Source organism: Bombus flavifrons, chromosome 5 (assembly GCF_040668555.2).
Source record: "Bombus flavifrons isolate JBK064 chromosome 5, iyBomFlav1_principal, whole genome shotgun sequence".
NCBI lineage: Eukaryota > Metazoa > Arthropoda > Insecta > Hymenoptera > Apidae > Bombus > Bombus flavifrons.
In genome coordinates, this window is record NC_138446.1 from 9,631,133 (window position 1) to 9,650,373 (window position 19,241).

General features: G+C 30.0%; 2 protein-coding genes across 6 annotated transcripts; one reads left to right on the forward strand and one right to left on the reverse strand.

Annotated features, from left to right (window-relative positions):
* Nucleotides 1-360: 360 nt before the first annotated feature.
* Nucleotides 361-1,577, forward strand: LOC138179923 (thioredoxin domain-containing protein 17). Its single transcript, XM_069113206.1, has 3 exons — nucleotides 361-502; nucleotides 744-825; nucleotides 909-1,577. Exons 1-3 carry the CDS (start codon nucleotides 361-363, stop codon nucleotides 1,063-1,065), a joined length of 381 nt encoding a protein of 126 aa, XP_068969307.1. The 3' UTR covers nucleotides 1,066-1,577.
* Nucleotides 1,475-16,152, reverse strand: LOC138179915 (SEC14-like protein 2). 5 transcript variants are annotated; one of them, XM_069113184.1, is made up of 12 exons: nucleotides 15,880-16,152; nucleotides 14,223-14,475; nucleotides 13,784-13,911; nucleotides 8,119-8,191; nucleotides 6,265-6,308; nucleotides 3,188-3,305; nucleotides 2,897-3,106; nucleotides 2,515-2,595; nucleotides 2,244-2,443; nucleotides 1,994-2,136; nucleotides 1,764-1,915; nucleotides 1,475-1,690 (listed from the first exon to the last, which is right to left on the reverse strand). In XM_069113184.1, the coding sequence occupies exons 3-12, from the start codon at nucleotides 13,820-13,822 to the stop codon at nucleotides 1,578-1,580; spliced, it is 1,173 nt and encodes a 390-aa protein (XP_068969285.1). In that variant the 5' UTR covers nucleotides 13,823-13,911; nucleotides 14,223-14,475; nucleotides 15,880-16,152; the 3' UTR covers nucleotides 1,475-1,577. The 5 variants fall into 5 exon arrangements, with proteins under 5 accessions (XP_068969285.1, XP_068969284.1, XP_068969283.1 ...); XM_069113183.1 differs by lacking the exon at nucleotides 13,784-13,911 and having other exon boundaries at nucleotides 14,223-14,399; nucleotides 15,880-16,150; XM_069113182.1 differs by lacking the exon at nucleotides 13,784-13,911 and having other exon boundaries at nucleotides 15,880-16,150.
* Nucleotides 16,153-19,241: the final 3,089 nt, after the last annotated feature.

The following is a 19,241-nucleotide window of genomic DNA, read 5'->3' on the forward strand; positions in this document are numbered from 1 at the left end:
ATAAGTGTGTACGATAGTATAGGCACAAGGCATAGAATATTGACATTATGACTTATTGGAAAGATACTTGTTGAATTAATATTTATCTTTCAATTACAAAATTTTATAAATCATAATATAACTTGAAGATAAATGTGTATTGATTGAAATATTAATTACTTTCATTTTTATTAATCGGAACGAACCGTCTCTTATCAATTGGATTAATATCAACTGAAAATATCTCGTGCAAAAGATGTCACCATTTTACAATTGATAAGAGGCTGCTGCGCAGTAACATATTGCAACCCATAGAATAAAAAAATACTCGTTAAGTTTTAATATCATTGTGTTTTGCCATTTAAAAAGAAAAAATAGAAGATGGTTTTACGGCACCACGTAGAGGGATACGAGAATTTTTTCAAATTTATGAAAAATTTCAAATCTAATGAATCAGTATACGTACTTTATAGTGGTAAAAAACTTCCTAATGGCAAAAGTTGGTGCCCAGACTGCGTAGAAGGTATAATTGCTGTACCGTAGTCATTTATTTTATATATAACCTTAATTTTATGACACATTGCTTCCTTTCCATAAAACCACTTAGAATCAGTATCTTTTCATGTTACATGTTTGTTTTAATATAATTACATGATAGATTAAGAAACGCTTCTTTTAAATACTGCAAAATATATAGCTTATAATATACCATATTAATAAGTTAATAATCTATATAAATATAAAACATTTTATTCTTATTACAGCGGAACCTTTCATAGAAGATGGGTTTAAAACAGCTCCAGAATCAGTACACTTGGTTGAAGTTGAAGTTGGAGATCGGCCATTGTAGGTGGTTTAATAGAATAAAATGTATATGTTAGTGTATACTTCTTGTTTTAAATTTAGTCTGAAATATTTCTATCTTCTAGTTGGAAGGATTTGAATTGTCCATTTCGAACAAACTCTGTTACAAAGTTAAGAGTACTGCCAACCTTAGCAAAATGGAATACACAAAAACGTCTAGAAGGTGATCAATGTCAAAAGATTGACTTGATTGAAATGTTACTTACCGATGAAGATGACTAAATAATTCAATTTCGTATGCTACAGCAGCGAAACTTGAGATGAGCAGTTTTGTAAGTCACTAAACAATGAATTTTTTACTAAATGTTATTTCGTTATAAGTAATATAGTAAACAATCAATTTTGTACTCAGAGTAATCTCTTACAAGATTAGGAAATATAGAACTATCTTATAATTGTATTGTAATAGTATCTTACTTTAGTCGAATTACTTACATATGTCTTCTTATAAGAATTCCTTTTTTTTACAAATCATTTCAACATATACAATTATCACAAATATATATATACCATAAATATATATAATAATATCATTATAATTATCACAAATAAAACAAGAATTACATTTTGTAATGTGCAACTAAGCATGTAGATAAATTTTTAAACAATTAAAAAAGAAAAAGATTAGCAATAACATAAAAGCATTGGCTTCTTTTAATATTAATTACACTGTATAGAATGTATTTTTCAGAGAGAATATTTTCTATAATATATTATTATTCTAAGTACATTAATTATAAAGTTGTTGGTGTTATTTCTTGTGATTCTGATGGTGGTATAACTTTCACGGAGTAATGGATTTTTTTATTTCTTATTATGCTATAAGTGTTATCAAAAATAATGGAATCTACAACAGATAAAGTTATTGATAAAATATCTGATATTTTTATGATGCAACTATTTACACAATGTCTACTCACATGTAGAAGGTACTTCACAGGTCAAAATTCCAATCTCATCTAATTGATGGGCAGCCACTCGTCGCATTGGTATCACTTCTTTCTGTGTTCCATTATAATCTTTCTTCACAATACCAAATCTAATGTCATGGTTCTCTGTACGAAATTCCCAGCTATACAATTCCCAACCATTCACGATTAATAAATATAGAATTGTATCATATCATAATTAGTTTATGAATTTTTTATACCTTAACAGAGATCCCATTTCAGATGCTGGGATATCAAGCTCTAGTTTCCCACCTTTCTTAATTGTAACTGTTGTAAAGTTCTCCTTATCTTTCTCTGTGTTATTTACATACATTTCTTTAGGGACCTTGCCACCAAGACAAATCTGAACATAAAGAAAAATTTTAATATCATCGCATTTTATTTATCAAGAAATTTGTCCAAATTTTGAAACAATATAAATTTCTTTTTCTTAGTTTCCTTTTTCTTTACCTTGGTACCAAGCTTTGGGTTGCCATCAGGATCTTTAAGGGTGCCTCCAAAGAAAGCAGGCACTTGATCTCTGTCAATGTTACTGAATATCGCTGTCTGCCATCTCGCAGGATCCGATTTGTATATTTGAATCTTTGATAAGGTATACTCGTTCATAAACTTTTTCGCCACCGAAAATGCGAAAGCAAATACCTTTGGAGCTACAAAAGAATACGAGATATAAACCATCAATCATTTTATTATATGATTATCTGTAATATAAAAAGTGTACCATTAATTATGTAACAGGTCTTTAAAATCTCTGGGTAATTAGCCTCATACATTTGGATTAAAGTAATGACAACTTCTCCAGCTGGAAAATAGAATTATGAATTAATATTTATCACAATAAACTAATTTAATTGGGTGATAAAAAAGCAGCTTCATTTTAGGAAAAATTACATCACTAATCGATCGTTTCTTACAAATTCATTGAACAGATAACTCTTTCAATTTATATAAGCATTTCATTGGTTACCTTGTTTTTATGGGCCACGAGCACATATAACTAACGAAAAAACGCTACGAAACAACTGGCAATGATACTTTAAAGAGTCGAACAAAATATACTCTGAGGAAGTTATGTAATCATGGTCGATATACATAAATTTTACCTGGTCTCCAGAGATATTGTTTCAAGTTAAAACCCTGCATGTCAAAAATTACGACCACCTGACCAGCTGCTGGACCGTGTTTTAACATTTGTTCTCTACATAATTTTAAGTATTCTTCGAGACGTTTTATGGTCACCTTTATCATATCCCTTCTCGAGACTACGTGCAAAATACCATAAATATCTAATGCGTCGAAATACACTACAATCACTGCAAAAATATTGGAATTATTGATTTCATCATGTTTCATCCTCAATTACGGCTATGGTGAGCATATATTCTACAATTTACCTGGGGCACCATCTTTATCGAAACCACATAAACCGTGAGGTAGATAATCGTTCAAAATTTGAGGAGGATCCCATTCGGTTAATTTGTCAACTTCCCATTGTTTTCGCCACTCCATAGACTAAAAAGTAATACATCTTTAGTCTGAAAGTATTATAAATATAATGTACATGCATTAATAATAAAGTAGATAAAAATGTTCATATAAATAATATATTCATACTTTGTGAATTTCAAATCCTAAAGACTATTAAACTGTATATAGTACTGTGTATAATGATGTAATGTAATTTAAAGCACAATATTATGACAAAAAAATCTATAAGTTTAAAATTATAATTTTCAACATATACTTCGAAAATATAATTTTAGACTAAAAACACTACAACTAGAATTATCAAAATAATGTCTTGCAAGAAACACTAAATATGACATATGTTCATATGAATTTTTTCTTTTTATTAATTTTATAGGGAATTGAAGATAATCGAATTGATGACTTTCTACATACATAGAAATAAAAGATTTAGCGAATGATTGAAGTTTTAGAGAACATCAGTACCATGAACGATTATTACCAGAGATACACAGACACATACATCCTGTATAGTTCAAAGAAAATTTCTGTTTCTATAAACGTTCTCTTAATACCTAAGAATTAAGTGGAATTGAGAAATTTAATTTCTAGTTTGCCTTAAGGGGAGAAAGGGATTATAGTTGCAGCTAACATATTGCAATATCCGGAATTCTATTCGAAAGAAGAAAGTAGTACGCATCGCGATATTAGGATCGTTTCGCATTTTTGAATGTCGTTAATTATGGAAATCGGTAATGGCACAATATGGGTAGCGTTACAAGCATCGAATCGTGTATCAAGTTCTCCAACGTTTTATTTTTCGTTTTTATTTATCGGTTTTATAAACCGATGCAGGCACAAAACAAAAAATTACAATCAAGATCTTCGCGTAAGAGAATTTAAGTTATTAAATTTACTATTAATAACGTTAAACTTTAATTTAATTATTAAATGAAATATGTTTTCTTCGTTAATTTGTTAATGATAATTTTATATTTTCTAACTATAATTTTGCAACGAAATATATGAATATAAAAAGAAATGCGTACAAAAGTAGGTTGATCAATATACAAGCAGGTATGAAATATTGCAGTTGTTTGCATTACAAACAGTTATTCTGCTCTCTCTTTGCTCATCAGCTTGAAGTGTGAGCTGTAGAACTTACTGATTTTTCTTGGTTTTATGAACAAGTATTCTTTTCATATATACATATATATATCAGACATGTATATATATATATATATATATATATGAATATAAGTTTAAATATGGTACAAGTCCAATTTAAAGAAAATGGATAAAGCTACTTTCAAGTATTAAATTTCAAAATTAATCGGTCTCTTTTCCTATATTTTTCACAGTAAGATAATACAATTTTTTAATATTTTAATAGGTATAAAATATAAAAATCCTACAATAACATAAAAGATAAATTAATATAAATAAATTCAAACGTTTCTTTAATAAATAATGTACTGCTCGTACTTCGCTCATTAATTAAACTAATTGTAATAATTAATTAACTGCGAATACAGCGAAAAGAATTCGGAAGTACTATACTGCGAAGCATCTGAAGCGATGAAAAGTGCATATTGTGTAGAAGAATTGGTTTTTTCCTTCTGTTGGCCACTAGACCATAGAGAGAGTATACTTCGTTAACGCTTCGTAGACGATCTATAAGTCAGTGAAAATTCAAAAGATCGTGAAACGTGTTTCTTCAGACTTTCTCGGTTAAATTCATGGCTAGAGCTATAGAGCATCAAGCGCGAAAGGTGATGACTGATTAACGTGATAGTCGATGCTAACATTGAGTGTGCAACTTATCGCAATTATGCCCTAAGACGTAGATTTCTAGATAACAGTATGCCAAGGAATGCGTATGAGTTCGAAACTATATATCCTTATTTTTAGTATGAAAAGGTTTGCTCTCTGAGGTAAATGATTCTTTTTTCATTCATTTTTGTTAATCGTTTGTGGCTCGAATAATCTTTAATATTTTGCTTCGACTGGTTCATACTCAATAAGCTATTTTTAAGAGCAATTCATGGATAGAATATATATTTTCATATTTTCATAAATAATAACATTTTGTTTGATCTGATTCATATTCAATAGACTATTTCCAGAAGTGATCTATTATTTGGATATATTTCTGTATCTTTGTTGCCAATAACAACGTATGTTTATACTTTGTACTTTGATTTGTTTCTATTAATACCAGTACTATCAAATCTATCTAAAGCAGAAGTTATATTTAGACAATATGTTTCAATACTAAATACTAAATAATTGATGTTGACCTCAACTGTATTACAGTTTGAAATAAGACTACAAACAGTTAATGAATTCATTAGGACCGGTGTCATTAGTGTCTAACACATTGCCAGTCGCTCAACAAGATTGATAATTTTCCACTGTATATACCTTGCAAAGTAAATGGTGGCCTGGTCTTACATTCTCTTCTGCACAATTTTACATGGCAATACCGTTAGGCAGTCGCGAGGAACTTCATTTTTATATATGCTATTAGAATTTTTCTTCATGTAATATCTTTCACAGTTTTTCTTTAATCAAGCAAAAATTTATCGAGATATTTATATCAATGTGAGTCAATCCGATTGACAATATGTATTACATTTCATTATAAAGAAGAGATATACGATAATAGGAATACAATAAAATAGGAAAAATGCAATTAATATATGGATAATGGAATTTTGAAATTAATTAAATAAAGTCCTATAAATCTGTTAGTTATGTGATTAATAATAATATGGTTACATTGTATAATTCGCACGTATAATGCAACCGACGCAATATGAGATATGTGAAAGTTCAATATAAGTTTGAACGATGTTGTCCCCCTTTCGAAAAGATTTTTTCTACAGCGAAGGAATTTATTTATTTTTCGGTTTTTATGAAACTAAATAATTAAAAAAAAGGGAGAAATAGGGAAGTGAATAGATGGATTTGTGTCAGTAATTATAAGTGAAAACATCCATACCTCACGTAGCATCTTCTCCGCAGCAACCGGGTCCCATTTTCTTGCTAAAAATCATATATATTTTTTAATGTCTATTTTAAAGTCAAGAAATATTTAATTTTACATTACATATTTATAATACAAATGAAATTGGAAAATTAACAAATTTAATACTAATAAAAATTTTATGTTCATTTATTATATATTTTTTTATACGATTAAAATTAAATTTCCTAATTTCGCAGAAGATACTTAAACAAAAAACTTTTTGCTCTCCGTTGTAAATTTTCTAATGTCTAATTTTATTCAATGATCTCATGAAAATACATTTCTTTCACTGTACTGAATGGATATTAAAGAATTTTTATATATCAATTTATATTTATTTATAATTTTTTATTTTTTAAATTATTTTATATGACAATCTTTTGAGTAGTATATGAAGTATATTCCATTTGTGTCATTAGTGTTCAACCAGTTATTAATTTCTCATCACGTGTATTTCATTGCAAATTACACTTAATTTGAAGATACTAGTGAATGTTAGATTCTTTCTTTCACGAGGCTTTGTTCAGAGACCACAACAGAAGAGAATGCACGTCTACTGAATTATGATTTACAATTACACACAGTGGCTCGTGAAAATATTTGAATAGTGAATTACTCATCATATTAATAAGCCACGTTATTCAGTGGGACCATAGCACTAATTACATGTTTAAGACTAGTATTTATGTTATATACTAATTCTTTATTAAATGCATGGTTTCAGTATCGAAATATCTTGTAACTTCTATATACATTCTCAGATTTGTTTCAAATTTGAGTGTTCGGTGTAATCATATGCGCTAATGAAACTTCCAAATTTTGTATACATATAATACATACAATATACAGGGTGGTTGGTAACTGGTGGTACAAGCGGAAAGGGGGTGATTCTACGCGAAAAAAGAAGTCGAAAATATAGAATAAAAATTTTTCCTTTGAGGCTTTGTTTTCGAGAAAATCGACTTTGAATTTTCGCTCGGTACGCGTGCACTTTATCACGTCTCGTTATAACGGATCTCACTGTAGATCGTTGTCTCGATGGAAAAATTAAAATTCTTTTTTTTTTTTTAATTTTTCCACCGAGACAACAATCTACAGTGAGATCCGTTATAACGTACCGCACGCGTACCGAGCGAAAATTTAAAGTCGATTTTCTCGAAAACAAAGCCTCAAACGAAAAATTTTTATTCTATATTTTCGACTTCTTTTTTCGCGTAGAATCACCCCCTTTCCGCTTGTACCACCAGTTACCAACCACCCCGTATATACTCTGGCTAAAAAGAGTATTTGTACATCACTGTATTTATTATAGCATTTACATATTAATTAATTAAGATTAAGTATATTTCGAACCATTTAGCAATTTTTTCTTATGATTAGAAAAATTTAATACCAGGAAAATGAGTCGTAGGGTCTGATGAGAAAATGCTTCACTGGAAAATAAGGGCATTTGCAAATACTTTTGGAGCCATTGTACATAAAAATTCTTTACGATAAGTGTTTAAATATTTTTATGAGCCACTGTACATAAGGATTTCCAAACAATGTCTTATTTTGTATAATTTAAGGGATTAAGTTCTCTGATGATTGTGCCTGCCGTCTTTGAACCAGCCAATCAGGTGGGACATTAAAAATGATTGTGTATAGTATACATATCATAAAAGCAATAATCGCCAGGAAACGTCGCCGATTCTAATGAAATAAATGAACATAAAGGTCCAAGTTGCGATTTGTCGTGAGATTGATAAATTTTCTTCGGGGCACGTTTGACGCATGCAATGTTGAGAAACCGTACGGACGGTTACAACAAATTACAAGAATTCATACCTCGAAGCCAACGTAGTAGAAAGTTATCGTCATGATGCGGTTGTTTCAGAATATCTTGAACTGTCCGCCTAAACTGAAATCAGAAGTTTGTATAAATTAGCCGGTTGTGTAATAAAATTTAGAATTCACGTATCATACGCGAAATAACAAAAAAAAGAAGATTTAAGACTATGCGAGTTTATGGTTGTCACAGAAAGAAGTAAAGAAATAATCCAGAATTATTATATCAAAATATAAGGACGAGGTAGTAGAATGATGCATGAAAGTAATAAACTTGTAACTATATTCGTGATATTAATAATAGATGTAAATGCAAATAATTTACACAAGTGTCTTATCAAAAGATGCATTAAAATAATAGATATTTTTAAAGAAATGTGAGATATAAAAAAGATTTTTATGGTTAAAAAAAACAAATACCTTTCGTAATGCTATCAATACTTCAATTTTTCCAAATTTCATGGAATTCAAATGAAAATAGAAATGATTATGAAAAATTAATTAATTTTTTATGTATTTTTACTAAGATTCGTGATAAAATTTTTATGTAACTAGGCTTAGCAAAATTATGGTGATGAACCTACATCTTTTTACATAGTTGTATAACAAAAGTATAATGACACAGTGTTAGGAAATTGAGATAGCATAGTACTTATATAAATTAGAGCGAAAAACATTAAAAGCTATGCCACGTAATTATGTCATTGCTTATATCATACTATAATCTTACATTATAACTTATAAAATACGTATTTCTATAACATCTATAGCCATACTGTATCTATCTTTTAGCAGGAGGGATTGGTTATATTGAAAATTTGCTAGCACGCCTTTCATCCATGATTTGCAGTGAAAGCAAATCGTTTTTCTGGGAAGTGCACTAACAATTTTACGGTCAGCGCAAAAATCTTAGACAACTTTGTTTCACACAAAACCACCTGCACTTATTTACTTTCACGTAAATTTTTCAGCAGGTTAACTCAATCCTGTTACCAAGAATCAAAATACGGGTCACCGATACACGACGTCTATGGAATCTGTGCTTGTAATTGAAACCCTATTTTGTATGCTGCATTTATTTTAAAACATTCGAATGAATTTTGCAATATTAATTATGGTAAGAATTCAAATTCTATTCTAAATATATATTTTTTCTGTCATATTGAAAATTGCATCATTTGGAATTCTGTTTTTTAATTAAGTTTAATTTTATTTGCAAATACTTATAGAGTAAATTTTAGAAAAATTTCTCCTAATGTCGATTATGATAAAAATTCAACTTCTATTCTGATTATTCTTTTTTCTCCAACACATTGTAAATTGTATCACTTCAGCTTGAAAATGAATTAATGTAAATAATATTACGATTATAATAATAATGTATCATAGAAGGACGTATATGCTTTCTGCGTCCTCGTTAATCAATGACAATCAAAAAAAAAATAAAAGTAAAAAATATATAGGTGAGTGTATGTATTACGTTAATTATATCTATGTTAATTTAGCTTTTTTCTAAAAACTTCTTCCGCGCATAGCAGACTCATGCGCGTTTTATAGTGACCGCGAAGCTCAATTGCCATAAGTGCAAGATTTTCTAAGATCTTCGTATGTCGGTCACGATTCGCGAAATTGCTTAGTTCCGAACATCAGCTTAAATCAGTCAGCTTAAATCGAACATCAGGCGAAACTCTATCTAACGCTAGATATTGGCAGGTACTTGTTAAGTAAAATTGAATTGGAGTTATTCTTTCACAAAAGTTAACTAAGGAGTTACAAAGTATACTTGTATAACTTATCATCCAATAATAATAATTACATTATAAATATTTACGAAAATGCATATTTTTCTGTACACAGATTTATGAATTTTACCTTCTAAATATTATAACGAATATCTTATTTTGAATATTTTACATATCTGCATATATCAAATTTCAACGTAAAATTATCGCTATGATATTTAAAAATTGAAATAAATTATATTCAGTTTTTATCTTAGTAGTATTTATAGAAATATGAATTTGTGTGAATGACAAAAAACTGCTGTTACTATTACAAAAGATGAAAAATGATTATACGAAATTTAATGGCCACCGATACATTAATATCATTCATCTTTTGTCTCTCTTTCACTATCTTTATTAAAATTTCTTATATGAAATAAAATACACGAAGGAACTATCACGTAACTTAATTGACTGACGAAAAAATACTGTTTTTATTTATTTTATACTGGTTAATCTTTAATTATTATACCATCTATAGGTATTAACCCTTTCCCTTATACTACGTAATATCTTTTGCAAAATTTCCTTGCTCATTAAATAAACAGAATTTATAGGCACTATCGTGTAATCTAATCTATTGATGAAACATCAAACTTAATATGCTAGTCACATCCTCAATGTAGCACAATTCGTGTACCTGATGAAACCGATTTATGCGCACAGAATCGTGTATAAGGAGGCTAATGGACATGCAGAGATGTACAAATGTGTGCGTTTAATCTTCAATAGTATCAGCGTCACGTTGTAAGATCATGTGTCAGTCTGTATGGGTGAACAGCAGGGTAAAGAAAGTGCCGTTTTACGCGAGGGAACCGTTCACTCTCGATCATCTTGACGTTCGTTTACAAAAACATTATGTACATAAGAAACAGGTATAGAAAGAACTGTCTTTCACAAAGAAGAGTTATTTAAACTCTACGGATGGATTTAGCGACTCTCAAAAAAGAAATCGACGAACAAAGACAGAAGAGGTGTATGCACGGTCCACGTCTCGCGATAAAGTAGTTTTCATCGGGTGAAATCCATCGAATAATGACACGTTTGCGAGCGACGAAAGCAATGATAAAAAGCGTGCTCACTGCCGGCAGCGTGAAATGAAAGTTTTAAAGGGATAGGAAGTAAATGTTCATCGTCGACTATGATGATGATCCACTGATAGAACGATACTTCCATGTCGAACAGGTTTGCATGATAACAAGTGTCATTGCGTGAATGACTGGAAAAAAGAAAAATAAATCATGTCACAAAGTAGAATGGTCAGAATATGAGAATGAAAATATCGTAGACATAGAATGAAGTCAGTAGAGATTTGTAAAATTTAACAATATAATTAGTGTTGGTATATACACTGATTCATGAAAGTATTTGGATGCTTTTATGTAGTATGTGTGTTATATAAAACATTTTGAAATTTTATTTAATGAAGCACAGCTATCGTCGTTATTGGTATTTGAAGCCAGTCTAAAAATCTATATAGAAGTTATAAGACATTTGGTGCAAACATGTATTTAATAAAAAATTAGTATGCAATATAAATAATGGTCTTAAACATATAATTAGTGCTAACGATGATTAAATACTGTTGCCTATTAATGTAATGGCTACTCAAATACTTTAAAAAACCTCTGCTAAATATCTTTGTTTACATATTATGTTTATAAGAAATATCTTGTATTATAATTTCTATGGATATACATTTCCTGATTCATTTCAAATTTTACCAACATAATCATGGTAATTGTGTCTCACTGTAATGTTCATGAAACTTCAAATAGTTTTGTGTAATACGTATAATGAATTTATACAACTTTTCTGTAGTACGTGTTCAACTTTCATGAGCTATTCTACATAGATACATAAATATATTCTTTATAGAATCATTGTAGAAGATGAACATTAAGAAATATATCCATCTGTTAACGTCACGTCTTTTATAGAAGTGACGATACGTGTCAAGTTTATCAAGGCTTCTTCAGAGTTATCGCGTTCGGTTATCGATAGCTATAAATTTAGGCTTGATGATATAAGATAGTTAGGCTATGACGAATTCTGGAAGTTGCGAATGTTACGCTATGGTTTCGGACGTTATCTAGGTGAACGTACCTTCGAGATTTCCAGGTGACTTGCTTCTTTAAATTCTTTTCTTCTTCTTTTTTAAATGAAACCATATGTTTTTGTTTATATGGACGTGTAGTCCGTTCCATGATGAATTCATTGACCTAGATATGTTTGCACGCCGAGCTCATTCAAGGTAGTTTACTGCCGTTCAAAGCTTGCCTTCCTTAAACGTCCAGAAATTGTTATTTATTGTTGGTATTCGAAATGACCTCGAATATCAATGCACTGATTTCCTCTATCTCTAAAAGATAGTTTCACCCTCTCCAATGTTGCAGAAATAATTCGAACATTCTCACTCGACATTCTCTAACAACCCAAATCACATCGACAACTTCGTTGTACGTATAATGAGCCATCGTAAATTGAATTGATACCAAAATGAAGTTTGTTAGTCACAATAATATTGATTCCTTCGAAGCAACTGTAACAGTAACTGAGGATATCTAAGTATCAGGCGTAGCAGCAGATATCCTCTGTTCGTAAATAAAAGTAACGATAATTTACGATCATTAGTGTGATTTAGAATTGTGTTCACGGCTGAATCGACGAAATACTCTGGTGAGTAAAGATAAATTTTGAACAACAGTAAGTGACCTTGAATGACCTTGAAACATCAACATGTTGTGATTTGAGTTCGTCACGAAATGGGACACACGCTAATCTGAATAAAAACGTATACATAGTACTATTTACAAAAGCTCGAAATCTCGAAGGCACGTCCGTCTAGATAAGATTTATGATCATCAGGAGATGTCTCCCTTAAAATAGAGTATGTTTTAGTTGAAACATTTGTTTGCATGACGAATGGTTTAGGAGATAATTATATCACTCCAAATGAGTCATCCTGTATATACAATATATACAGGATATATACAGTATATACAAGTATATACTTACACTAATTATATTGCTAAATGTTATAACTCTTTAGTAGCTTCATTTTAAATAAATCTTTACAGTATAAAATATCATACTTTATATCTCCGAGTTTCTTCATAAAAATGACGAGGTCGGATTAAATTTACTACGTTTCTGATGTTTGTTGCATATCAATGAAGGATACATTATTTCAACATTAAGTATTTCCTGTGTATTGAATAATCTCATTTGCTCTAGTCAAGAATTTACATGTGTAATGATTGTCTTTTTATCCTTTCATTTATAGAATGTTTCTGAAGTGTAAAAATTTTATTACGTGAATCCTGTGATTTTTTATTACTTCTGATTGTCTATTCAAATTAGTTGTATATTAATAGTATATTCTGTGATCATGTATGTAATTTAACACTTCTTTGTTTATTCGGTTTCAAGTTTGCATACGGTATCAGCTGTATTTAAAATAGCTGTGATAATTGCTCATTATTTCAATCTTTTTTATTTGAATCACAATAAGGACTGAACCGACATTTGCTTCCCGTCTTTGTATCTGTTTCATATGTAGAGCGATCTTGCAGAAAATTCTCGCTGCCAGTTAACAACGAACATTTAAATAATTAAGACACTCTAATCATTTTAGTTTAAAAAACTGTAGTTTGTCATTAATTTTCCTTATTATTGTAACTTTCTACCGGTGTATCCGATTTGAGTGTATGTACGCTGTTATTTCTTTGACGCGGCTGTTTCTTTGAAATGCGAAAAAATATTTAGATGAAAGTTATTTGATTTGATGGAAGAAACTTAACAGAATGTTAGAATTTTTTCTTGCACTTTTACTTATGGAAGTTTCAGCATCCACACATTTTTTAAACTCAATTATATACCTTTATTATTATCAATTTATTGTGCAATTCAAGAAACATTCAATAATATGTACGAAGTATGTAGGCAATAATTTGTTTGGAGTAGTATGTAAAAATAAGAAGTCGACAGAAGCAAGACTTGATTCTACCTGATATCGGATAAATTATTGTTGAAATATATACTTCATATATATCGTTGCTTCGTTTCGAAATACGTAATAAGTTTGACAGATAATTGATAGTGTTAGAAATATACAAAAAGATCACGTTACAATATGTTTCGTATATTGAAATCAACAAACAAAAATTAAATTAAATGAACTGCTCAATCACAAGATCCCAGAACGTTAGTAAAATATTCGCCAGACACGTTCATAATGTTCTTTTCAAGAGTGACATATTATTAACCTCGACCCTGTGACCACATCGTACCTTCTTTCCAATTGAATGGTTGACTTACTTTCATCAATGCAAATCGCTGGTTATCCTCCAATCCCACTACTTTCAACATCCTTGTGTCTCTTTTGTACGTCTTTTGGCGGTTTTTGAAGCTTCCGTTCTAGCTCTTTCACTCTGATTTGCGATAATGCGTTCTCTGCCTCCTGCTACCGTTACCTGTCGTTTACCTCGTTTATTTCTGCCTCAGCAACAAAATATATAGAGTTTGAGTCACAAGGTGTCACGCAAGACTTTCTTCTATTGAGCTTTAATCTCTGTTAGGAACAGGCAATGGTCAGATACGAAATTTTTGATAGCATGTATGATGTACAGTGATTCACAAACTACCTTGATTTACACTTCTAAAAACATTTTATGAATATATTGCGTTTATCATATAATCTGTATATGTACATATGTAGAAGTTATATATATGTTGATATTTATTGCAAGTATATAAGTAAAGATTACCATAGTATTCGAACGATCAATTATTCATTACATTAATAATCTACAATATTTACAACTAATTATATATTTATATGAAACTGTTATATTCTATTTTTTTACTAGATATATGTTTGCAGTAAATGTTCTCCGACTTCTATGTACATTTTTAGATTAACTTCTAATTCCATCAATATAGTTTTCTGTAATAAATGTTCAGATATTTTGAACTATAGGCACTATAGAAGCTAGAATAAGAGAGAATCATATCGATTTAATGTAATAGATATCACGTTCATTACTACATGGTAATCGATTCATTATTATGCGCGTGACAACGGAATTGCATTTCAGCAAGAATGTGTCTCCAAGGTGTTATAGAGTTGTGGTTGTTAAGGTCGAATGTGTATAACTTTTCTGTCTTTTTCATAAAATCCATGTAAAGTGATAAGAAATCTATATAAATAGATGTACAAAATTTATACATGTATGTGGTTATTTCAGAGGTACTTAAAATTTCTATTATGTGTTATGTAAGCAATGTTGTTTACATCTTGGTTTGAGTTATTCTTCTTTGTAGACACAAACTGCAAATGAAATGAATTGTTAATATAATCGATAGTGTTTGCAAATAAAACATGACCTGATCGGATATTACTTATTTTATAAAAAAGAAAAATTATGCTTGTCCCTTTCGTACCATAATATATTCTTTAATTAAATTAGTATGTTGCTTAATATAATTGGGATTCAAAAGAGAGAAAGAAGTAGAGAAGTAAAAAGAGGTTCACCCGAATTTGCAACCCGATTGCGTTACACATTTAATTGTGGACGGTGAAAAATTACTGTTACATTGGGGGAATAACCGTATAATGTTACTAGCCAAAACTCGAAATGAACTACAAGCGGTTCATGTAAGATATTTAATATAATACTTCAATAACACAGTTGTATATTAATTTTTCATATTAATTTATAATTTTATCTTGTTCTCATATATAATTTATATACTAATAAAACAGTATTAAAAAGATATTACATAACAAGTGTCCTTTAAGAAATATAATCGATGCAACAGCCACAAAACTTCAACTCTCTCCTCAGGTGCAAATCGATGTTGCAATCAAATAAATTCTCTTCAAACGGTTTGATCTCACAGCCACCATTAAAATGCACCTCAAAATATTGAAAGAAAAAGAGGAACGTTACCAAGATAAATAAACAATGTATACCTCTTCTTTGAAAAAACCGTTCTCTTCAAAACATAGAACAAAAATCGTCAACAAATCACGTTGTCACTTGGCGCGCAAACACATTCGAATAGAGCGCATCGTTATTGCGTTCGTGTTTCGCGGCTGCCGGCTTACTTAGTGGCGCAACAGGTGTCTCTTGCGGTCGTTGCGACCGCGCTCCAGTTCGAGAGCCAATTCCCTACTAAAAATGAATGTTGCGCGCTGACTGGCACCCAAAGAATGGTACCGTTCTGTTCTGCGCTGTGTTCACGATGACCGGTATTTCCTTGTCACGGGATACCCCACCCCTTACAAACCATTGCTTTAACCTACCGGGATTTTGCTTCGTTAATCGGCCGTCGCTATCCCCTCCATTTCTCGAAACTGATTTCGTAAGGCGTACGTTTGATATTACCTATATAAAATAAATGAATATATACAGTGACTCACGGAAGTATTTGAACACTTATAATAGAAAATTTATAATATATTGCATATGTTGTATTTACTGTAAACATAAATTAACTATACAATATGAACAGCGATTTTGAGCATATAATAAATTGTTGAACACATAAAACATAGCCCTACTGAATATTAATTCTTACTAAAACATTTCAGAATGTTTTATATAATGCATACAATGTACAATACATAAATGTTTTCGATGGTAAATGTTAAAATACTTTCGTGAGCCACTGTATATCTATATATATATATATATATATATCTATCTATCTATCTATATATATCTCATTCGCATTTAATATTTGAAATTTTCTAAAAATATACCTCTCTCGATAATTGGCCAGACGAGACCCGACATATGGCCAGTTATATTATCGAAGCAATAGTCTATCTTGTGTGCGTTCATATACAACGTAAAGAAACGTGAAACAATCAAAAGTCATTTCGATTGTCTTTGTTGAAGTAAAAGAATAATCAACTACGTGCTGAAATATGAGCTCTTCCTCCACTGCAGATTACAGCTTACATTGGGAACGATGCAACATTGAGTTAGACAATCTCAAATGCGCACGAGTTTGTGAGTAACTCTGCATCATAATATTGATTAACAGCTTTGTAGTACTTTAGATACTCTATATAATTGCTATATGAACTTACCAAAAATATGACATCCTTCTTATATTAAAAACTATGAATATGCAAATTTTCATCTATTCAGTAAAAAGATTGGCTAAAATGCCATTTTTCTGTGTTCTTAACTATACAGATTAAAACAACGAATGTAACATAACAATTGTACTATGAGTGTGTTTATGAATTTGAACCTAACCTATTAATTCTCGAATTTGATAAACATATATTACTACAGATATTTAAACAATAATAAACATGTATTATACTACTTCGATTAGGGTGTTTCTATCATATATTAATATACAGAGGTTACAAAAATTTACTTTCTAATGAAGTATTTTGATTATTAGATTCTACATTTCATTTTCATAGCATTAAATTTGTATAGTCATATGAAATATATTACTAAAGTATTACTAAATAATACAGAATTTAATATAGAGTATTATCCACTTAAGAACCCGCGCTCGCGAGAACTTGGAAAATAGCAACATATAGACTTACTACTACAATTAAAACATGGCATGCACCATCTGTGAGCTGCTACTAGAACCAGAGTTAGTTATAGGTTATAACACAGGGGGAGTTTGGTGTCACCAAACACTTTGCGCATGGTGTTTCCTTGAAAAATAATCAAATATATACAATGACACTATTTGCATTTTTCGACTCTTTTTTTACTTCGTTCGATGTTTTTTATACCTAACGATCTGAACATTTTTTTTACGATGTAATTTAAAATTTGGATAATAGATGGTAGATATCCCTGTACTTAGATCTAATTGATCAGCATGTAAATATTAGTAGTAAATCATAACATCACATAAACATAAACATCATAAGGAAATTGTCGATCGTGGAGAGGAGAATGAAATTAAATTTCATGCCGCCATTTTAAAGCACTGTTCGCACCATCTGTCTAAGGGTTCTGAAGTTACCTGTCGGAAATATTGACATCACCGGCATTCAACCTCGATCGATCTCTCGCGTTCGACCAGAGACAAGGTACACAGATTCGACTCATCGTATCGGATTCGTCCAGTTATGGCGTAGAATGTTAAGTGATATACCATTTCCTATGAGGATTTTCATCAATTAAATGTAATATTATCAATCTGAAATATCTGTATTCTTGTTAATTAGCGTGAAGGAAGTGATTCATGCAATTGTAGCTATTCGGTCGCGCCTGCATCAAAGAATGCAGATTCGTTTCAAACGATACATTATCGGCGTCTCGTGCCGGCATAAATTTCGACAGGAAAACACACCGTATAATAGAACACATTCACCAGTATCGAGGTTAAACATTTTCGATCGCTGTCCTGTCAAGTAAGTGATTTCTTAAAATTATATTATACTGTTGATTATACTCTGAAGCTTCTTACACAATAATGTCATTTGTGAAATTTTACAGCTAACAAGTTACAAGTTTCTCGTTATTAGTAGTAATTAACTTTCTTTACAACAAATACGATAAATATATATAGTAAACATATGTATACGTGCAATACTATACATATAATACATGTACTACAATTAAATTCTATCAATTACAAGTTAGCTGTCATATTCGATTATATTTTAAGTATTACACTATTTTTATTAATGAATAGTTTTCTAAATAATTGTTTATGACAGTCATTTCCTTTAATCTACGTAATACATAAATACATCAAATAGATAACATTTGTGCAACTTTATTTGTTTTATTGCTAGTAAGATAATTTATCAGTACCAGTAACTTGTAGCTTATAATTTCTAACAATAAGAATTATATAAACGTAGTTATGTTTATATTGTATAAAATGCTAATATAGTATAATAAAATTATATTATGTATGTATTATATTATTATGTATATAAATATTTCAATGTCGAAATACGTATTTTGCGTATAAGAAAGATAAATCGCAAATATAAAAAAAAAATTTTGTTCAACTAGCTTTTCGAGAAAATAGAAATTTTCGAAGTATTACTTAATACAAATTTTTTTGATATTTTAATATTATAAAAAATAAAGTGATACTTTAAATGAATATATAGTAATATGTTGGAATCTAATAAAATTTCAGTTTTCAATGCGTTCATTTTATATTCGATTAGTTTCATTTATTTACGTCACTTGCACTATTGATGTATCATGTTTATTCAAGATATTAACATATTAATCCATTCACTTGTCCAATCGAATATTTTGTTACATTATTTCAGAAGTAGTGAATAAACATTCACACATTCTTTACGTTTATATAAGAAATAAT